The 22,224-nt window shown below is 42.4% G+C and overlaps 1 protein-coding gene across 1 annotated transcript in view; it reads right to left on the bottom strand.

The window, feature by feature from the left end:
* ZC3H6 (zinc finger CCCH-type containing 6) overlaps window positions 1–22,224 on the bottom strand; it is a 92,797-nt gene that overhangs the window by 22,639 nt on the left and 47,934 nt on the right. Inside the window, exons 8-11 of the mRNA XM_073608648.1 lie at window positions 10,180–10,289; window positions 7,863–7,942; window positions 1,256–1,605; window positions 140–238 (exon numbers count right to left, since the gene is read on the bottom strand). Coding sequence (XP_073464749.1) covers window positions 140–238; window positions 1,256–1,605; window positions 7,863–7,942; window positions 10,180–10,289 — 639 coding nt within the window. The remainder of the gene's footprint in view (window positions 1–139; window positions 239–1,255; window positions 1,606–7,862; window positions 7,943–10,179; window positions 10,290–22,224) is intronic.

The following is a 22,224-nucleotide window of genomic DNA, read 5'->3' as shown; positions in this document are numbered from 1 at the left end:
TTCTTTTTTTAAACATTTAAAATAGAGTACAAATTTACTTTAAGGAATGTCTTCTTTTTATGTGACATACTGTAATTGCTGTATGTGGCATTTCAGGAGATTATGCTGTCTGAGCCTATACAATGAACTGCGTACATACCTTCGTCTCTGCTCACTGATCTTTGCGGGGGAGGGGGCTGGCTGGTTTCTGCACCATCTAGGTTTTTGCCAATTCTTGAGAACAAAACTTTACACACAGCTGAAAATAAATATGTAACAAACAATTAACAACTTAGCAGGCATTAAAGTATTCAGACAACCATGAAAGATTTCCTGTCAAACCCCTTTAGGATACAAAATGTAAAATAAACAATACTAATTAAGCGTTTCCCAAACCAAAGTATAGACTTGTTTCTGTATATTAAAACACCAATACAACACATGCAAGTTCCAAAAGCCAGTTTAACCCAATATGGTGCAATTGCCAATAAATGTTTAATTTTTCCAGTAACACCCAATTTATTTATACACGGGATTTTAGCCATTTTGTACAATGTGCTGGATTGCTAGAGGTTGAGTCCAAAGAGATGCATGACACCTTATGGACTTATCTCTATAATTTACAATTTGTATTTTCACTAAGCATTGGGAACATAGTTATTGCTATACTTCTGGCACTCCGACGCTGGACCTGCTGGTTTTAACTCTTTTATATCAGAGATTTTTATTTCAGTAGTTAAATCCACAAGGTGGCATTCATCTTGCTGGACTTAAAGAGGAGCTCCATTCTCTCCCCCCAAAAAATAAAAGTCAGCAGCTACAAATACTGTAGCTCCAGATAAAACATTTTATAAAGTGGCTAAACTCCTGTAGTTCATCTTCAAGAATAGTGGATACTTTAAGGGGCAACATGGGTGCCCTACAGTAAAATTCGCAGATTTGCGATTGCCATTTTACGGTATTATTAGTCTGTGAAGTTCTACATTTTTAAAAGCTTTATGGGAAGAGAAACATACTTTTATTATTAGAACAGAATAGCATTCTTAGATATACAGCAGACCATATTTTAACATATTGTAAGTAGGTGGCACTTCGGGTGGAATCTGGACATTTAGCTCCTGTTCTTGGCCAAACCATAGATAAAAAGGAAGGGATTCTAGAGCAGAGGATACATTTAAAAATCTAAAATACTGTTCCACTTTTTGCAAAGTAGATCTGAATGTCAAAACAAGTTCGAAGAAACTTTCACATAAGACAAGAAACATATGTAACTCACATTCTGATAGGTTTGTAGACTGCACATGGTGAACAGCCTGCTGGGAGTAGTAGTTATCATAATATCCAGGAGCACTCTGGGAGTGCTGATAGCTGTTTTGTGATTGCATGCTGTGTGTTTTCTCTTCTACAGTTTGGAGAAAAGGAATACCATTGCCATCCCTCTGGTGGTTTTGGCTGTGACCTTGTGCTGAAGACTGGTTGAATGGCATGTTCATTCCCTGGTTGCCATACATTGGCATGGACTGTGGTGGTGATATCATAGGTCCTGGTTCTGGGAGGGGCTCCGAGTTGTACATTGATGGGTGGTTTCCAACAAATGGCATGTATGGCTGGTTGTAATACTTCCCTCTACAGTAAAAGTAAGGCACAATTTAGTCATGTGACTCTAAATATGTAACACTACTGTCATGTGATCATTGCAAACCTTAGTATTAAAATTCAAGTTGCATTTCTGCAAAAGGAGAATATGAGGCATAAAGAAAAATTCCCATACAATGTGCATAATCACAAATTAGGGGTTCTTGATCAACGAGTGCTTTATGCTAAGAGCCCTTTCACACTGAGCCGCCCATAGCGCCAGCGGAAAAACGCTGCTATTTTTATCAACGTTTTACCGTCAGATTTGCGGTGCATTTCGCCCGCTAGCGGAGCACTTTTACCCCCCGCTAGCGGCAGAGAAAGGGTTAAAACCGCCTACAATAGCGGCGTTTTGCCGGCAGTATCACAGCACTGCACTGCTCCTTCACCGCTCCAAAGAAGCTGCTGGCAGGACTTTTCCTTTTGTCCTGCCAGCGCACCGCTCCAGTGGGAAAGCCCTCGGGCTTTCCCACTGGAAACAATGGAGCAGCTGTTTGAGGGCAGATTGCAGGCACTATTTTTAATGCTATAGCGCATGCAAAACGCCCTCGGTGTGAAAGGGGTCTTAGTCATGAATAAAGCCTTATTGAACCTTCAGTTTAAATTAGCTAAATACATGCAAGGTGCATCGGTAAGCAAGGGGTTTAATGTCTTACAGTTCACTTTTCTTTCAAAGGCAGCCACAGCCTGAGAACAAAAGCCTGTCCCCTGTCAGCAGTGCCAAGTAGGACACCTGTTTTCTGTGTGAAAGCAGTGGTCTCTCTGAGAACAGTCTGATGACCCCTGCTTAATAAAACTTAAAGCTCCGCAATCTACATAGCTCCTTTTCCCTAGTGATTACAGAGCTAAAGCTAGATTGGGTATGTGTGTGATCTCTGCAATAAGACCATTGCTTCCCCACAAAAAGCAAGGGTCCAAGCTCTGAACCAAGCTGGCAGGAGACAGGTTTTTCTACTCAAGCTGTGATGGATATAAACACAAACTCTTTGTACATCTTTTGTTTTGATGCATTTGGAATGCCTTTAGGTAGTTTAAAGGCTAAGTTTACCTTAAAAAAATTTAAATAAATGCACATACTATATCTTTGTAGAAAAAAAAATGATTTTATATATATATATATATATATATATATATATATATATATATATATATATATATACACTTTTTTTTTTTTTTTCCTTTACAGGAGCCTGCAAAGTAACGCGCCCTTGATCAGTGGATTGCAGATGCAAGGTTGGACTCTTGCAAACACTTCCTCCAGCTCTCTGCCCATACCTCTCTAGGCCTTCAGTTGCAGAGCTGGAGGAAGAGTCAATGGACTATGAGTGCGCTGATTACCGCACTCGTAGTCCATTGAGAACTACAAGTCCATCTGCCACTTTGTCAGACAGGACTTATAATACATTAATTCACAGATTTCTGTGAATGAATGACACGACTGCGAGGGTGAAGACTCGCACAGCCATGCAAGAAACACAAAAAAGTGACATTGGTTGTGGAGGAGGAAACCCCTTGCATGCTGTCATGGGCAGTCATTTGCACCATGTTACATTACCCTTTTGGTGCAACATGGTGCAAAAGGGGAACTTAGCCCTTAAACTGAAAGTTCAATTGGGCTTTAAACAATATATTACACCAGCATTTTATCCACTTCACAGACTTGCATGCTTCTTTAACTCTGTTTCAGCGTCTTTACCACAGACATATGTAGACTGCTCCTCTCCCTAAATTCAATCTAAGACTCTTCACACTTTCTATAGATATGACACAGACGACGAACCAGCAAAGAATCAGACTGTCAGCTAAGGGTGGGTAAATTATTTTAAAGTTTACAAACCACATAGTTACATAGTAGGTGAGGTTGAAAAAAGACACAAGTCCATCAAGTCCAACCTATGTGTGTGATTATATGTCAGTATTACATTGTATAGCCTTGTATGTTGTGGTCGTCGTGGACCACAATGTCCAACTCTAACTTTAGGTCTATTTTATAGCTGTATTCACATCTATGCCTTATATTGCATTGAAACACACATTTTACTGTGTGTTATTGCAATGTAAGCTAATGTGCAACATTCTGAATGACAACCCAATGCACACATACAGTAAAAACAAACGCACCCGCCATACAGCACATCATAACGTCACAATGCCCAGATGTGAATGTACACGAGTACATTCATACAAAATGTGAATGTACATTGCATTTCTGTGCATTGCCTTGCAATGATAGATTTTTTTTTTGCATCAGATCGTTGCGACGGGTGGCGTGAATGCAGCATTTGCAAAAGCAGGTAAATAAGCGCATACATGCACATGAAAGATTAAACATGTGTTACGAGTGCAGGTGTAAGCCCTGTTATACATGCCTACTGACTGTAATTGGGTATAACGGCTTTTCAGTTCCTGGTCATGTGATTGTAGCAACCTTCAGTCAAAAAGCTGACAACAGTACTAACAGCGTTACATGTGACTCAGGACATGGTGGGATCTGCTCATCACACAGCTGATATGATGTGGGTCTGACTTTAGAGACAAGTACACTTTTTATTTTTGATGTGTATGACCATATAACATCAAGACATGTCAGACCCCACCTTACTCTCCTTTCCATTCTACCCAGCTCTATAACTTTCATAAAGAAGGGCTTACTCTGGTTCTTTTAAATAGCTACTACACCAGTCGTCCCCAGACACTGGAAAACTGCTACATCACCTTACACATGTGAATTGGTAGATGACATGCAGTTTCTGAAAACAATTGAGGAGCTGACTGAGCATCGATGCGGCAGATACACATTTTCTGACGGTTGGGATCACCGGCTGCTTTTCTTTACTACACCATGATTTCAGGAACTGCTATCCCAAAAAGAAAACTGAATGAAAAGGATTAATTTTGGAATCAGGGGACCGTTATGTGGACTGATACTACCACAAGCCCCTTCTTTCTATCTTTCCCTATTCTTCCCCCTTTCACTTTCTAATACGATCTTCTATTTCTCTCTGATCAACCAGAAAAAACGAGTGTATGCTGTCGTCAAAGTAGAACTTATTGTGTATTTATATTGTTGCCTGGGAATATAAAGCCTCGTTCACACCATGGTGCAGAGACGTCAGTTTTTCCGCATGCGTTCTGCAAGGCACACAAAAAAAAACAAACAATTGTTCTCTATGTGCCCTGTTCACACCACAACACTGGTATCACATGCAGATTACTACTGTGCAGGAATCTGCAATGTGTATGCAGTTTTCTGCATGGGAAAAAAAACTGACATGACATCAACATAGGTGTGAACAGGGCACATAACTGACCCACATGAAAACTGATGTCAACTTGCATAAAAACTCACTGAAACCCGATGTAAACCCATGTCGCGGAAAGTGAAATCTGCTCAGATTGCTCTTTAGTTCCCATCAGTTTTCATGCACGTATGGTGTGAACAAGCCCTTCTACTATACGTGATCCTAAAATTTGTTAAGGATCTTTGTATTTGGTTTCTGTACAGCCTAAGTTTATGCCAACTAAACATGTAGGAATACCTAATAATTTAACTTCCTACTAATGAACTCAAAGCGGAACTTTCTTTTTGCCGGAGGGTGCCATTTTGCTGAAGCCCAGAGCCCCTGAACAGCCGTAAATCATTAAGTGGAACTAAACCCATCAATTTAACAGTTTCAAAAAAACAGTTACATCCCTGGAATGCTGGGAATGATAACAATCACATTTTCTGTCCTCAACCAAACTGTCAAACTGATCACATGTGCAGCACCATGGAAGCTGCAGATCAAACAAAGGCAGCTTCCTTGGCTGTAAAGGATAGGAAGGTTTAAATCCTCTTTAGGCCTGTCAGCAGATTGGCCTCTACAAACTCAGCAGTGCCTAAAATGGCCTAAAAATGGAGAGCAACTATACAGGCCCTGCTTTTGAGTCATTATTCCCGTTATCACCTCTTGACCCAGCTGGAGCCGGGAGTTTTTGCCCATGCTCATTATGGTCCAACATTGGTACTCATGAATAAAGTTTGGCAGGAAATGAGACATATAATGAAATATGAAGGAGCTTCTGAGTATTCATCGTTACGAGGAAATAGGAACTATGAAGAGCACTATAACTTGGAAGGTTTGAACGCTGGCACTCTCAGGAGATCCGATATATTGCCCAGCTTTATTCTCAAAATGTTTTGCCATCCTTCCAGGGCTTGCAGGAGTAGCTTCTTTAAGCATCTACAATTGCGGCATGCATTACAGACCCAGTCTAAATGTGCCAAAATAGTTATAAGACCAGATGTCACTTTTAGACTCGCTTGCAGCGGTTACTGAGAAAAAGGGCCTTATCTCCTCTTTAATCAATTAATGGCAAACTATCAAGATACCTCTGGTAGTCGGAGTTGGAGAGGGTGGGAGAAAGACCTGGGCGATTTTTCAGATGATGTATGGCAAATTATCTTAGAGAGAGTGCCCTCTGTATCCTTATCTTTATAATGCATGTCTCAATTGTTTATTATACATAGGACCCAAGTAAAACTATTTAAGTGCAGCAGGTGGGATACCCCGGAGTGCCCACGATGCCAACAATCTCCAGCAGATTTACTTCATATGCTGTGGAAGTGCCCCAAATTGGTTAGATATCGGTGTGCTTTGGTGAATACAATTAATGGTGCTTTTCATACTCACATTGACCTGGACCCCAAGATCTGCTTATTGGGTTAGCTAGATGAAATTTTCCCACCTAGCTATACTAAAAGATACTAACACCAATTAACGATTACTGTTTCCATCGTGTAAAATCATTGCTTTAAAATGGTTGTCTCCCAGTCCTCCCTCATTCGAGGACTGGCGTCTCCAGGTTAATGACACCCTCCTGAAGGAACAACGGATTTACCGAAACAGAGGCACATGGAATACATTTTATAAACTGCGGGAATCATGGCTAGTGGTACCGGGCCTGGCTTCATGTTCACTGGTCTCCTTTAGACTATTACAGTGTGGTTAACCTTGTGATGTAGATGAAAGTATACCATATATACGATAGTGGGAACCTGATGGTCTCTAAATGGTTAGAGATATGGTTGCATATAATGTTTCAAATTATAAAAGTCTGGACAGTCACACATGTGTGCATGCAGGGAATGTCCCGGTTCATATATTTAGTATTACCAATGTTTCCACGTCTTGTTATTTTATAAAATTGGTAGAGATATCATCTGACTAATGCTAATCTGAGACTTCACATACTGTCTTTATGTTTTGTCTAATCGCTTGTCTGCTAAAAACACAGCTACTACATGGTTGGAAGTTCTAAATGTATAACGTAATTGTATGTGAATATCATGTTCTTTTTACTGTTCTTTAGAGTTTTTTTTCCTTTATGTTTTCTTCATTGTTTGTTTTGTTTATTAAATAAATAAAAACTTTAATGCAAAATTATTGGGGAAAAAATGGAGCAACTGAGCATGTGCAGAGCAATGAGAGAAGTGTATACTGGATTTTAAACAATATGGGTACTTATTTAAATGCTATACCTGCAAAAGGGTCCAACTTGGAGTGATCTATCAGGACTTACATTTATGACTAAAGTTCCACTTTAAGGCCCCTTTCACACTTATAGAACTTGTCCCATGATTTTGTACTGCAAAATCATATGACAAGTCATTCTCCATGATTTTCAATGACTACCATTCATATTGGCACAAATTTAGGTCGTGCCGACTTCAGAGTAGTCCCTGCACTACTTTGGTCCAACTTCCATGCGAGTTGTACTCCATAGACCTTAATGTTAAACCCTCATGTAGCATGCAAAACATACCTGAATAATACAGACACGATTTCAGTACGACTTTGTAAGCACAAGCCTCACACCTTGTATGTTTTAATTTGCTAATGCCAAAGTTGTGGCAAAGTCGTACAAAATAGTACTGATCCCAAATCGTGGCAAAATTGCGCAAATTCGCGGTAAAATCATGCGACTTTGAAGTCGCACAAGTGTGAAAGGGGCCTAACACTAACATTTTTACTACATGTTAAAAAATAAATCTACAGGAAGTGTGATGTGATATTATAGGGCACTCTGTGCTTAGCACTAATGGCCAGCTAAGGGCAGCATATATACCAGAAGCACAAAGTCATCCTGAGCCTAGTAGTTAATAGAAGCAACTGAGCTGGTGTCACCCCTGGGGTCAGAGCCTATGTGGCATGCTTAAAGCAAGGTAGACAATGTACAGACAGCATAGGGAAGCTGATGATACCAACCCATGTCGTTGCATCTCTTCTTCTTCCTCCTCCTCCTCCTCCTCAAGTTGTAGCTGTTTTTCCTCTTCTGCATTTAATACCTACAGCCAGAACACAGTTTTGTATAATACATTTTTAAGAAAGATGTCATTAGATGGCCCCATATAGAAAACATATACCTACACATCTGAACTGTTTCTATAAAAAAAAATAAAGTACAGTAATCTGGGTAAGAGCCAACAATTTAATTTATTATTTTATTTTTCTTGGAATAACTCTGTTACTCACATCATTATTTTATATTATTCCTCAATTATTATTTCTGTATGTAGCAGCAGTTACTTCTGTATATCAGCCATGATTATTTTATGCTTCATCCAAGACACTTCAGCAAGTGCATATGCAGATATATACATTAAACAATGATATGACAAATTAAATGTTTATTCCTGTACTCTACACCATGGCCTGATACATTTCCCAGTGATTGAAACATTTTGGTGTATTAGGATGAATAAACAAACTCATTTGAAATGATTCCTTAAAGTTTATGTTTTAGTTTATGTAAAGACAAACCTTTTTATTGTATACAATGTAGAAGTGTTGGAACCGATCAGGTTTTATTTCTGTCTGTGTGATATTCACCCTCATCCTCCTGGGGACCCTTGTCCACCATACAGAAAGTGATTGGAAATTTAACATCCAATAAGAACAGGAGATACATAGTTACATAGTAGGTGAGGTTGAAAAAAGACACAAGTCCATCAAGTCCAACCTATGTGTGTGATTATGTGTCAGTATTACATTGTATATCCCTGTATGTTGTGGTCATTCAGGTGATTATCTAATAGTTTCTTGAAGCTATCAATGCTCCCCGCTGAGACCACCGCCTGTGGAAGGGAATTCCACATCCTTGCCGCTCTTACAGTAAAGAACCCTCTACGTAGTTTAAGGTTAAACCTCTTTTCTTCTAATTGTAATGAGTGGCCACGAGTCTTATTAAACTCACTTCTGCGAAAAAGTTTTATCCCTATTGTGGGGTCACCAGTACAGTATTTGTAAATTGAAATCATATCCCCTCTCAAGCGTCTCTTCTCCAGAGAGAATAAGTTCAGTGCTCGCAACCTTTCCTCATAAGTAAGATGCTCCAGACCCTTTATTAGCTTTGTTGCCCTTCTTTGTACTCGCTCCATTTCCAGTACATCCTTCGTGAGGACTGGTGCCCAGAACTGGACAGCATACTCCAGGTGCGGCCGGACCAGAGTCTTGTAGAGTGGGAGAATTATCGTTTTATCTCTGGCGTTGATCCCCCTTTTAATGCATGCAAATATTCTGTTTGCTTTGTTAGCAGCAGCTTGGCATTGCATGTCATTGCTGAGCCTATCATCTACTAGGACCCCCAGGTCCTTTTCCATCCTAGATACCCCCAGAGGTTCTCCCCCCAGTGTATAGATTGCATTCATATTTTTGCCACCCAAATGCATTATTTTACATTTTTCTACATTGAACCTCATTTGTCATGTAGTCGCCCACCCCATTAATTTGTTCAGGTCTTTTTGCAAGGTTTCCACATCCTGCGGAGAAGTTATTGCCCTGCTTAGCTTAGTATCGTCTGCAAATACAGAGATTGAACTGTTTATCTCATCCTCCAGGTCGTTTATGAACAAATTAAATAGGATTGGTCCCAGCACAGAACCCTGGGGAACCCCACTATCCACCCCTGACCATTCTGAGTGAGATGAGAGGAAATTTTCCAATGTAGACAGATGTCCAACTGACAGCCATCTAAGAGCTTTCCACTAGTTTTGGAGAAATCTCGTCTTATTTCCTGCTTAGTATCTGGGAAAGGAAGTGAAGGGCAATCTCTCCAAGGGACACAGACTGCAAGAAAACGAAAAAAAAAAAAAGAAAAATAAATAAAATCCCCTGAAAGGCAATGGCCCAAGCTCAAAAGTGGAGTTTACTATCAATTTAACAAAAAGTTTTGGCTTTTTACACACTTGAATATGAGTTGTCCCACAAATCTTTTGTGAAATAGAAATGAATTACTTCCTGTTGGATAATTTTCTCAAGCTGTTGGTATGGGTGGGCAATCAGCATTTATGTAAATGGTATGAATCCTCGTGTCAGCTGACACTGCCAAACAATTCTATGGGAAGCTAATGCTTGGAAAAGTTGGATTTTTAGGAGTATACAGATGCAAAATTGCAAAAGCAAGAGGGCCAACAATATGCCCCCCCCAAAAAAAACTCAGGTTGACATGCATGCTCTATAGTAGCACAAAATGTACGAGAGTTTTGCAGCTTCTCAGTAATGGTTTAATATGTTGCTTACTCACCTTGTTCAGTAACTCTCTGGTGTTGTCATTAAGAGGCTCATGGGAAAATTTGCAGTTGTCTCCTTGGTAGCACTTTGCTCCAGTATGGTAAAATTTGCAAGGAAATTCATGTACGAGGCAGAAAAGTTAAGTAAAATACATTTAGGAACAAATCTGTCAATTTACAGTGTAATTTTGGCAGTATACCTATCATCTCCCAGATCATTTCCAACCACTGCAGCATATGGATTAAAGGGTTATTTCAATCTCTAGGTTATTAAAATAGGATTTTTATAACAGCTTACCTGTAAAATCTTTTTCTTGGAGTACATCATGGGACACAGAGTGCCATAGTAATAACTATGCAGGTATATAGGCCACCTTTAGGTGATGGACACTGACACACCCTAAGACAGGAAGTTCATTCCCTATATAACCCCTCCCATACCGGGAGTACCTCAGTTTTTGTAGCAAAGCAAAATACGTATATCCCAGAAAGAGGGAAGGGACATCTGTGTCCCGTCACCCGTGATGTACTCCAAGAAAAGCATTTTACAGGTAAGCTGTTATAAAAATCCTATTTTCTTTATCGTACATCACGGGACACAGAGCGCCATAGTAATAACTATGTGAGATGTCCCAGAGCAATGCTATCTGAGGGAAGGGAAACACAAACAAAAAACAGACACGAGGACCTATACTGCAGCCTGCAGCACACTGCAGCACACTGCGCCCAAAGGCGATATCCTCATGTCTTTTTACATCCACCTGATAGAATCTAGTGAATGTATGGACTGAAGACCAAGTTGCGGCCTTGCAGATTTGAGCCATGGAGGCTTGGTGATGAACTGCCCACAAAGCACTAACAGCCCTGGTGGAGTGCGCCTTGATTTGAAAAGGTGGAATATTCCTCTTCAAACCATAAGCTTGAACAATTACTTGCCAAGTCCACTTAGAAATAATAGATTTCGACGCTGCCTGTCCTTTTCTAGGACCTTCAGGCAACACAAACAAAACATCCGTTTTTTGAATCTGAGCAGTTGCCTTCAAATAGACTTTGACTGCTCTCACTACATCAAGAGAATGTAGCGACTTTTCTTCCGTAGAATAGGGTTCTGGAAAAAAATGAAGGTAGAACAATATCCTGGTTTAGATGAAAACCTGACACCACCTTCGGCAGAAAGCTAGGATGAGGACGCAATACCAACCTATCCTTGTGAATAATTAAATATGGCTCTTTACAAGAAAGAGCAGCAAACTCTGATACCCTTCTTGCAGAAGATATGGCAACCAGAAAAACGGACTTCCTTGACAAAAGGATCAAGGGAGTATGTTGTATCGGCTCAAAAGGCTGCTTTTGTAATACCAACAAAACTAAATTCAAGTCCCAAAGTTTCAAGGGTGACCTAACCAGCGTATTAAGCCGTGTTACCCCCTGTATAAAACTACAGACCAGGGAATGCGAAGCAAGTGGTCATTGGAACAATACCGATAAGGCTGAGACCTGGCCTTTGATAGCACTCAAGGCCAGCTTCATCTCTAACCCTACTTGCAGAAAGGCAAGGCTTCTACCTATGACATACTTTTTAGGATGCCAACCCCTGGATTCACACCAGGAAACATATGCCCTCCAGACTCTGTAATATATGACTCTGGAGGCTGGCTTCCTTGCATTAACCAATAGATACCACTGACCCTGAAATCTCACAATTCCTCAGAACGTGAGTTTCAATAGCCAAACCATTAAATTTAGAGTTTGTAAGGTAGGATGGAATACTGGTCCCCGTGAGAGCAGAACAATAATAATCTCCTGCACTTGGGTGCTTAGTCTATAAATAAATGGTGCGACCAATCCTCTAAATCAAACAGTGCCTGCAGTCTTGCTGCCCTCCTCAGAACAATGGGTATTCTTAGCACTGGAACAAAAAAAGAGAAAAGGAGGGCGCACTGACCTTGTGCATTACCAATGGTAACTTTTATTAAAAGCTATAACAGCAATAATCATACTCACAAACAAGCATGTAGAAAAAGGCTTATCAATTGGTGAGACTGCGTTTCTGAACGCCTGCAACCCGGGCCTGATATTATATATATATATATATATATATATATATATATATATATACGCGTGTGTGCAACAATACTAAAACTAATAAATATACAATTGAAATGATAAACACTTCCACATGCGCATTACCGCCAACCTATTCTGCATTCAAACAACAAAACTAAGCTAGTTTTTGACAATAAACCAGAGGAACAATATTGGAGCTTCCATGTACATGTTAAACATAGTTGTGATATTTGTACATAATTAGCAGTCAATATAGGATCACTATGTACCATTGCTCCTGGGCGAACCCAAAACCCTGCTTTAGTCTAGTAAATTTTCTAAAAACGAACCATGGTAGTTAAAAATATTGTTACAAAAAGATTTATTAGTCTAAAAGAGTATGATTTAATGCGACCTATTAAAGGACCTCAACCTAACTATAGAACTACCCTATCCAGACCTACCATCTACACAAATTGCTCCTATCCATATTTACAAGAAACAGGCCCATAGTGCTTATAGTCAGGCTCGGATATACAATGCACCCTTATATCCCCACGGCAACATAGCTCCATGCCATGGACAGACCTAGACTGAATGTTTGGGCAGAGCCCCTATAGATAGTGTCTAAATCACAGGGGAAGAGTCCACAGGCCTGAACCGGATTTGCAATAAAAATAAAAATAAAAGATCACCATAACCTGAATACATGTACTAGGGGCCTCCGTGGATACTACAGAAATCATACTACATTATGCCGTTCAATCTCCTCATTCAGACCATGCGGGGCTACAGTCCCCAGGGTAAAAATCCAAAAAGCCTCTATTGTGCATAATATCTGATACTTCTTACCACTAAATACCACTTACCATCTAAATCATTCGATATGGCCTCTATGCCGAACACTTTGAGGCCATCTGTGCTACTATTATGGACCTCCTTGAAGTGTCGTGGTACTGAATACTTGTCTTTTTCCATCGTGACATTGCTTCTGTGCGCACTCATCCTTGTCCTCATTGGGCGTGAAGTCCGACCAATATATGTGAGGCTGCAGGGGCACAAGAGGCCATATATGACATATGAAGTGCCGCAGTTGATGAACTGCTTGGTCTTATAGCTCTTGCCATCAACTCTGTTTACTTCCTTTTTTCTGTGGCACATATGTGTGCAATTCCCACAATTACTACTCCTACACCCATAACTACCTTTTTGGTTGAAAATAGTGGTCCAAAGGTTATTGAGCCCTCTATTCCTAATCTTCTTCACTCTACTCAGAGCAATAATCTTTGGGTCTCCTAAAGACTAGATTTGGGTGTGACAATAGACTAGATTTCAGAACTGGATCTGATTCAAGAATCTTCCAATTTTTTCTGAAGATTCTTTGTATTATGGGGACTTTGTTATTGAATCTAGTGCAAAACCTTACTTGTGGTTGTTCATCCCTGCCATATTTAGTCATTTTCTCACCTTCTGCACAGACATTTTCATACAGCTGTAAATATTTTTGAAAGGCTTCTTCTATATGCTCATCTTCATACCCCTTCTCTTTAAATGTACTCTTTAGGATCAGGCTTTGTTCTTCGTAGGCATTTTTTAGTGTACAGGTCCGCCTAAGTCTACAGAACTGGCCAAAAGGGACATTCTTAATCCACCTGGGATGATGGTGACTATGGGCATGAAGATAAGAATTGCCAGCACTCGGCTTAACATGAGTCCTTGAATAGATTACTCCATTTTCATCGGCCCTTAATTCTAGGTCCAAAAAGACCAAGGACTTCTCATCAATCACATGTGTGAACGAGATTCCAAAAGGGTTCCTTGCACAATGTGCCAAAGAACCTTCCAGTTCATCATCAGTAGCGTTCCATATTAAGAGGACATCATCGATATACCGTGCATAAAGGACTAGGTTCCTCCCAAATGGGTTGTTAGCTCAAATATATTTGAGCTCCCAATACCCCATGAACAAATTTGAGTAACTGGGAGCAAACCTAGACCCCATAGCTGTGCCCTAGACCTGCCTATAGAAACTATGCATAAATAAAAAATAATTATGGGTCAAGGTAAACTCAATACACTCGTATATAAATTGTGCTTGCACAGATTTGAACAGATAAGCTTCTGCCAAATAATACTCAATGGCTCTAAGGCCGAATTCACGCTGAATAGATGTGTATAGCGATGCTACATCGAACGATAACCATCTGTAGCCTTTCTCCCATGCATACACAGTTAAAATCTCTAAGGCATGGCCTGAGTCCTTTATGTACGATGGCAGACTGGTTACCAATCCCTGAAGAAAGTGGTCGATATAGCTACCAAGGTTGCTGGTCAGGCTATCGATTCCTGCAATAATTGGTCTACCAGGAGGCTTCTCCATGTCCTTATGTACCTTCGGTATGTGGTAGAAATGAGGGACCACTGGATGTTTTGAGTATAAGAATTGGTGCTCACTTTTAGTCAGGACCTGATTCAATAGTGCCCTGTCCAACAACCTTTTAAGCTCATTGTTGTAACTGCCAGTAGGGTCCCATATCTTATATTGGTATCCCCGATCAATCTAAAGGCTTCCTCCAAATATTGATCTCTATCTTGTATTACCAAGCCCCCACCTTTATCCGCTTTTTCTTTTTGGTCTAAATTGAGTGTTGATAGTTCCTCCCTCCAATACCAGGGAGGGGATCTCATCAACGGACTCTTGGCCTCTTTCTGTATATAATTCGTTCAGAATCTCCAACATTCCCTTATCTAAAGGCTCAGCAGGAAGAGTGGGTATTGTTATGTCCAAATTTTCATTGACTATTCCATTTATTTCTCTCAACATGTAGTGGCGCTTAACAGTAAGGTTTCGCACAAACTTATTTAAGTCAATGAAAAGTTCAAAGAGATGGGGGGGGGCTCTTTGGAGCATAGTTGAGGCCCCTTCTGAGCAGCTCGAGTTCTGTTTCTGAAAACTCGCATTTCGAAAGATCAAATATTTTTATGGTTGAATGACCCTCTAGTGCTTCAGGTCCCTTTTTGGATTTATTCCCTCCCCTTCGCCCTTTTCTGGTTGGTTTCTTTGCCTCCTGGTGTTCGGAGGAGAGAGGGGTGTAAATGCTATACTTTTCTGCGCTGAGGGTTTCGTCTTTCCCGCAGCTCCTTCCACAAAAAAAGAATTCTCATCCTTTGATTTTGTGGCTTTCATACTAGTGGCATTTCTCCCTGATCCCGAAGGATTATTTGATCTTAGCCTTAGGAGGTTGTTTCTCCAATACATCTAAATTTGGATGTATTGCCATTAGAGGGTCCATTGGTGCCTCTTGCAATGGGGCTTCTTTCTGTGGTGGTACAGTATCGTCAATGGCTTAGTCCTGCCCCAAGGAGTCCCCGACCCTGGTCCCCCCCATTCACATTTGCCATCCCTGTTAAATTCTAGGGGTGGACCCCTTTGTGCCAGGAGGGGCGGGAAATCTTCATGTACACTAGATCTATAGAATTTGCTATTCGACCGATCGTTATATTTCCTATTCCTGTTTTTATTCCAATACTTATTTTTATTTCTTTTTCCATTTCTATTCCTATTAGTCCTACTCTCTTTTAAAAAGAATATAGGCCACGGGATGATTTCATGGCTCCTTACCACCCTGTTGGTAAGACTGACTAGGGTGAGCAATATAATTTTCCATTATTTTCTCCTGTTTGTTCATTGGAAGTATAGATGTCTTATCTCTCTTCCAATTGAACTCACATCCTGACATGTAATCCTGCTTATCCCTCTCAAACTTACCTGATTTTCTAATTATCAGGTCTGCCTCAAACTCTGTTGTTTGTTCATTTATCCTAGTGTCCCATCTTAATAGTTACTAAATTTCTCTCCCTTTGTCTGCTAATCAGTTCTAACCAGGACCTATTGAATAGCTGCATCTCTCTAGTCCATTCCTGGCCAATATCCTCATCTAAAAAATTACATAATTTTGTTATTCTCAATCCTCTAGGGATCCTATTTACTTAAAAGCCATCAGGTGGATTTTGTCCACGTGGATGGGTGTGACTTGTTCTGGTGGGTGTCGGTTTGGGCGTGGGCATGTGGATACATATAGAGGTAACCAGAGGAGACGAGTCATTGACCGCTTAGGCTCTGAGAAAGAGGGTACACCCTTGAAACGCGTCAGCCGTTTGGAACGCCATCTGACCCCTCTAATATCAGGTCCAGGTCAGGCATTCAGAGACATAGTCTCACCAATTGATAAGTCTCTTTTACACGCTTGTTTGTGATATGATTATTGCCATTATAGCTTTTAATAAAATTTACCACTGGTAATGCACAAGGTCGGTGCGCCCTCCTTTTCTCTTTTTTTGTCCCTGTGAGAGCAGGTCTGGACGTGGTGGTAGGGTCCATGGGTCCCCTATTGCCATCTTTACTATCTCTGCATACCAAGATCTTTTGGGCCACGCCGGGGCCACAAGAACCACCGACTTCCTTTCCTGCTTGATCCTACGAAGAAGTCGTGGTAGCAGCAGAATAGGAGGAAATGCATAAATCAGTGAAAACTGATCCCACTGGGTCACCACGGCATCTGTTCCACATGCGAGTGGATCCCTTGTTCTTGACACAAAGTTGTTGACTTTCCTGTTGAACCTGGATGCAAACAGATCTACGTCCGGGGCCCCCCCATCTTTGGCATAAGGCCCAAAAAATGTCGGGGGGGGGACCATTCCCCGGGAACAACTGCTGGCGACTCAAGTAGTCCGCCTGCCAATTCTCTATCTCTGGAATGAAGATTGCCGATATGCAAGGCACATGCTTTACTGCCCAGGCTAGGATATGGTTCACCTCTCTCTGGGCTGCATGATTTCTGGTGCCCCCTTGGTGAATGATATAGGCCACTGCTGTGGCATTGTCAGATCCTGAAAGGACAATTCCGCAACCTGAATGTCCAAGCCCTCAGGGCCAAGCGCGCTCCCGAATCTCTAGAATGTTGATGGGCAAGGTCCTTTCGGTTCTGGACCATTTCCCTTTGACAGTCGCCTCTTTCAGGTCTACACCCCAACCCGAAAGGCTGGCATCTGTTGTTACCACCTTCCAGGTAACTGGTATGAAGGATTTCCCTTTCTGCAGATTCTTGGTTATCCACCACCAACTGAGGCTCTGGTGCACCTTTGGAGATAGACGCATTGGGAAATCTAGAGCCTGGACCTTCTTGTTCCAAGTAGATAGGATACTGTTTTGCAGCAGTCTCGAATGAAACTGAGCATAGGAAACAGCTTCGAACAAAGCCACCATCTTCCCCAACAACCTCATGCAAAGGCGAATAGAAGGGTCCTTCTTCGCCCTGACCACCTGGACCAGTTCCTTTATGGCGCTGATCTTTGCCTGGGGCAAAAATACCCTTTTCTGGGCTGTATCTATGATCAGACCCAAGTACTCTAGCCTTCTTAATGGTTTTAAGGAAGATTTTTTTAGGTTGAGGATCCATCCTAGGTATTCCAGGTAGTTGACTATGGTGACCATGCTTTGGTCTAAGCGGGCTACCGACCGGTCTATCAAGAGCAGGTCGTCTAGGTATGCTATAACTGTTATACCCTGAGCCCTTAGTCTGGCCAGAACTTTTGTAAACACTTGGGGTGCAGTAGCTAGACCAAAAGGCAAGGCTACATACTTGATGTCGATTGACGCCAGAAGTTCTCCTCCTTGTAGGATGGAGACTACTGATCTGATTGATTCTATGCAAAAAGAGCGGATATTCAGGAATCCGTTTAGATCCTTGAGATCTAGAATGGGTCTGACATCTCCATTTGGTTTTGGCACCGTGAAGAGGTTTGAATAAAACCCCAACCCCCGCTCTTCCATGGGGACCTCCAAAGCCGATCTAATGCTTGAAAGAGAGATTTATTTTTTTCTGGATCTTTGGGAACATTTAACCTGAGAAAACGGGGAGACAGGAACTCCCGGAACTCTAGTTTGTAACCTAGAGCTACTGTGGAGACCACCCATCTGTCCCGAAACTCTTCCTGCCAGACCCTTGAGAACTGCAGAAGTCTTCCCCTACTTGTGCGAGCGGGGGAGCCCCTTCATAAAGAGGCATTAGCATTCTGTTTTGTAGGTTTCCTTCCCCAGGACTTCTTCTGTCCCTGGGGTTGACCCTGAGGTTTACCTCTTGAACCTGACGGTGGAGGCCGTTGCGACTGCCTAGAGGCTGATGCCCCTGGAGAAGGAGCCCATTTAAATGAGGGACGTTTACTCCTTTTCTTAACTGGCAAAAAGGTACTTTTTCCACTTGAAATTTTTTGGATGTATTTGTCCAAATCATCCCCAAACAGCCGTTCACCCCCGAAAGGAAAACCAGCCAGGAGTTTTTTTGCATGGCGCTTCGGCTGACCAATTTTTCCATCACAAGATCTTACGCATATGCACCAGCACAAGAGTAAGGCGTGAAGCCTGAAGAATAGAATCTCTCATAGCGTCAATCACAAAACACAAAGCCCCTGGCAGCTCGGCTAAATCCTGGGCCTGCTGATCAGGGATAACCTTGAGCACCTGTCTCAACTGGTCCTTCAAGGACTGACATACACCTATTGCCACCACTGCAGGTTGAGTCACTGTACCTGCCAAAGAAAACAAGTTTTTTTTAACAGGAATTCCACTCTCTTATCGGTTGGATCCCTAAGCATTTGAGCTTTGTCTACCGGACAAATAAAACTTATATTCACAGAGGATAAAGCAGCGTCAATTGCCGGTATATTCCACTTTTTAGTCAATTTTTCCTCCATAGGATAAGGTGCTGAGAACTTTTTAGGAGGAAGAAAATACTTATCTGGGTGATCCCACTCAGAATATATAAGCTGTTCCAGCAATGGATGGACAGGAAAGGCATGCAAAGCTTGAGGAGGCTTTAGCGAACCCAAAGAAGAAGTGGGCCTTCCAGCTGACTCAGTTAAGGGTAGCTTAAATGTGGAGTGGACCATTTCTGTAAGAGATTGCACCAGCAATTTTTCAGATTGTGAAGCTGAAGAGGGTTCTTCCACAATTGATTCCTCAGAGGAGGAGTCATCAGCCTCTTCAAGGTCCTGAGGGGAACTCATCCTCCCAAACCCACTGTTCCTCTGCTTGAGGGTCCTGGGCAGTAGAAGGGGACCTATCGCGTTTTCTCCCATTCTGGGAAGATGCGATTAGTGCAGCCAACCTTTCTTCCAATCCCACCAAAGCTGAGGAGAAAACATCCCCAGTAATATAGACAGGGGCTGAAATGCTGGAAACAGTTGCAACACTTGACAGACCCGATGGCTCACCCTGACCAGCCACCCCTGGTCTTTCAGGGGAGGATGGCATTGCAGAGGCGAGATTAGGGTCCTTGGAGCCTGAGGGTGACACCTTTGGTCCCCTTTTTGGGGTGTTTATACCTCCCTTTCTGGAAGGCATAGTCCCAAGCACAAATGCAGAGGTACCGCCAAAAAAAACGCACCCACTGCTGAGCAATGGTCCAGCAACTGCCGCTGTTATTAATGCTCAGCCTAATGCTGAGTAAATGTGCCTTGGGAATGCCTGTGTCACCACACTCACATGCCCCCGTCTGCTCTTGTGTCCGTCAGCAAAATGAAAGCACGGCAATGGAGCTTTATAGCCTTTGCAGTCCTGCGCTGTGATGCTGAGCCACTCCATCGTTGTGCTAAGCCACGCCCCCCGTCTTCCCACCACGCCCTCCCCCCCCTTTTTCAAAAGCTGATTGCCGCAGGCGTCCGACCGGATCGGCGTGGGGGGGGGTGTGGAGGAGAGCAAAGAGGAAGAGGAGGATAGCCGCCGCTGCTAGGGGCAGTGGGAGAGGGAGCGGAGCGGCACACAGCCGAGGAGCATATCAGGCTCCCTCTGCCTGCTCCTGAAGAGGGGAAGAGGAAACATTGCCTAGGTGGGGGAAGTTCTGTAAAAATTCCTCCCTCCAACATCCTACCAGAGGCTAGGACTGCTTAGCTGGAGGAAGCCTGGCAGCTTCTGCTGACACAGAGTGAGATCTGGAAAGCATGGAACAAGTATGTGCTCTTTACAGCCCCTGGTGGCGACTTTAGGCATGACAACATTTACTACAAGGAGAAAATCCATAAGAAAGTCTAAAATTCCTTAGGAATCTCCACTTACCTTATCCCACCGCAGGATTCTGTGGTATAACCAAACAGACCCAAACTTCACCCATCACGGCAGGCTCCGTTAAAAAACCATCAAGGACCGGGGTCCCTTTTTATCGGGGTTCCACTCCCTTGGACCTGTATAGCACCCTGCCGGAAAGCTTTATGGTAGTGCAGCATGACCAAAGCACTGGATCCCAGGGTCCAGCTCTCAAAGAGAAGCGTTACAGGCAAAACGTCGTTTCCTCCGCCACAAGGCCCAGGTACCATCCACTTTGGCCTCAATGGCACTTTGAATGGATCTGGTTGCACAGCTTGCTCCAGCAAGGATTACTCCAGCATCTTACATCTTTACTCGTGACCAACCTTACACACTGGTGAAAAAACTGAGGTACTCCCTGTATGAGAGGGGTTATATAGGGAGTGAACTTCCTGTCTTAGGGTGTGCTAATGTCCAAAATGACCTAAAGGTGGCCTATATACCCACATAGTTATTACTATGGCGCTCTGATGTCCGATAAAGAAAAATTGTTTATATTACCATATTGATCACCAACCTTTATTTGGTCATGTTCTACTATAATGACCCTTAAGGTGGGTACACATGGGCCGAAAATCGGATGAAAAAGGTCAGGAACCAGCCAACTTTCAGGTCATGTGTACAGCCCTCTGTCTGACAGAAGCTGGTCAGGCCACTAGCTTATGTCGAATGGTATAGCCAACGGTGATCAGTGTGTTCTGGCAGGTGGGAGGGGAGATGGGGCTGTGCCCCTGTCAGAACACAATAGCACAGCAGGGGAGATCGCTACATTAACATTGCTTGTTTTAGTACAGTGATTTGTCAGGTGTTTTTCATTTAGCTTGCTGGGTTGAACAAAAAAAAAAACAAAAAACTTCTCGTGTGTACCCAACTTTATCCAAGCACAACTTGTAATTAGGGTATAGGCACCAGTTATTAACTCTTATATGCTTCAACCGTACCTGATATTTCCATACCCCTGCCACTCTTCTGTCCCCTTGGGAATCTGGATTTCATGCAGGTGAAGGCATTGCAAAAGCACAAACAAGAACGAGTTTAGGTCTGTTTTGTTCAAGCCCCCTGACACCCCCCAAAACACCAACCACCCCCTCCAAACACAAATGGCTTTAAAGACAAAACACCAAGAGGCACAGGTGAGGTTATCATGCTTCCTAGTAGAGACTTACTGTATAAGCTTGAATTCCTTCAAGGATTCACTCCAGTCATTAAAAAACATTGTAGACCCTCGTGCTGTCTGCTGGGAGGCACAGTGACATCAACCGTTTCTCCTTGAAATGTTGGAGGCCAAGGTAAGTATTTTCTTTTGATCTGGGCAATTTATTTACAAATAGCTTAATAAAAGCATTCGTGTAGGGGGAAGCAGGAGGCTGGCAAAACAGCACACCTATCTGCCATGGAAGGTCCCGTTTGAAGTATCAGTGTAGAAATCATATGGTCAATAATTATTTAACCACTTGCCCTCCAGAAGATTTACCCCCTTCATGACCAGGCCCATTTTTTGCGATACGGAACTGCGTTACTTTGACTGAAAATTGAGCGGTCATGCAACGCTGTACCAAAATAAAATTGATGTCCCTTTTTTTCCCACAAATACAGCTTTTTTTTTGGTGGTATTTGATCAGCTTGTTGTTCAGATCACTATTTGTTCACATACACAGGGCTCTCTTGAATAATTACCAGACCCAATCGGCGGGTGTCCGTGACCAATCAGCAGCCGGCACTGGCTGACTGGTTTGTGCTGCAGCAAATCGCAGTATAGCTGGGGCGCATGGGGGGAACACGTGCGCGCACCCTACCCCGGTGCGGTGATCACATACTGATCCTGCACAGAGCTACCGCCCTGTAGCAATATATGTAGGGTCAGTGGTCTACA

The sequence above is a fragment of the Aquarana catesbeiana genome, linkage group LG13 (assembly GCF_042186555.1).
Source record: "Aquarana catesbeiana isolate 2022-GZ linkage group LG13, ASM4218655v1, whole genome shotgun sequence".
Classification (NCBI taxonomy): domain Eukaryota; kingdom Metazoa; phylum Chordata; class Amphibia; order Anura; family Ranidae; genus Aquarana; species Aquarana catesbeiana.
Note: the sequence above shows the minus strand (reverse complement) of the source record. Positions and strands in the feature narration are given on the sequence as shown.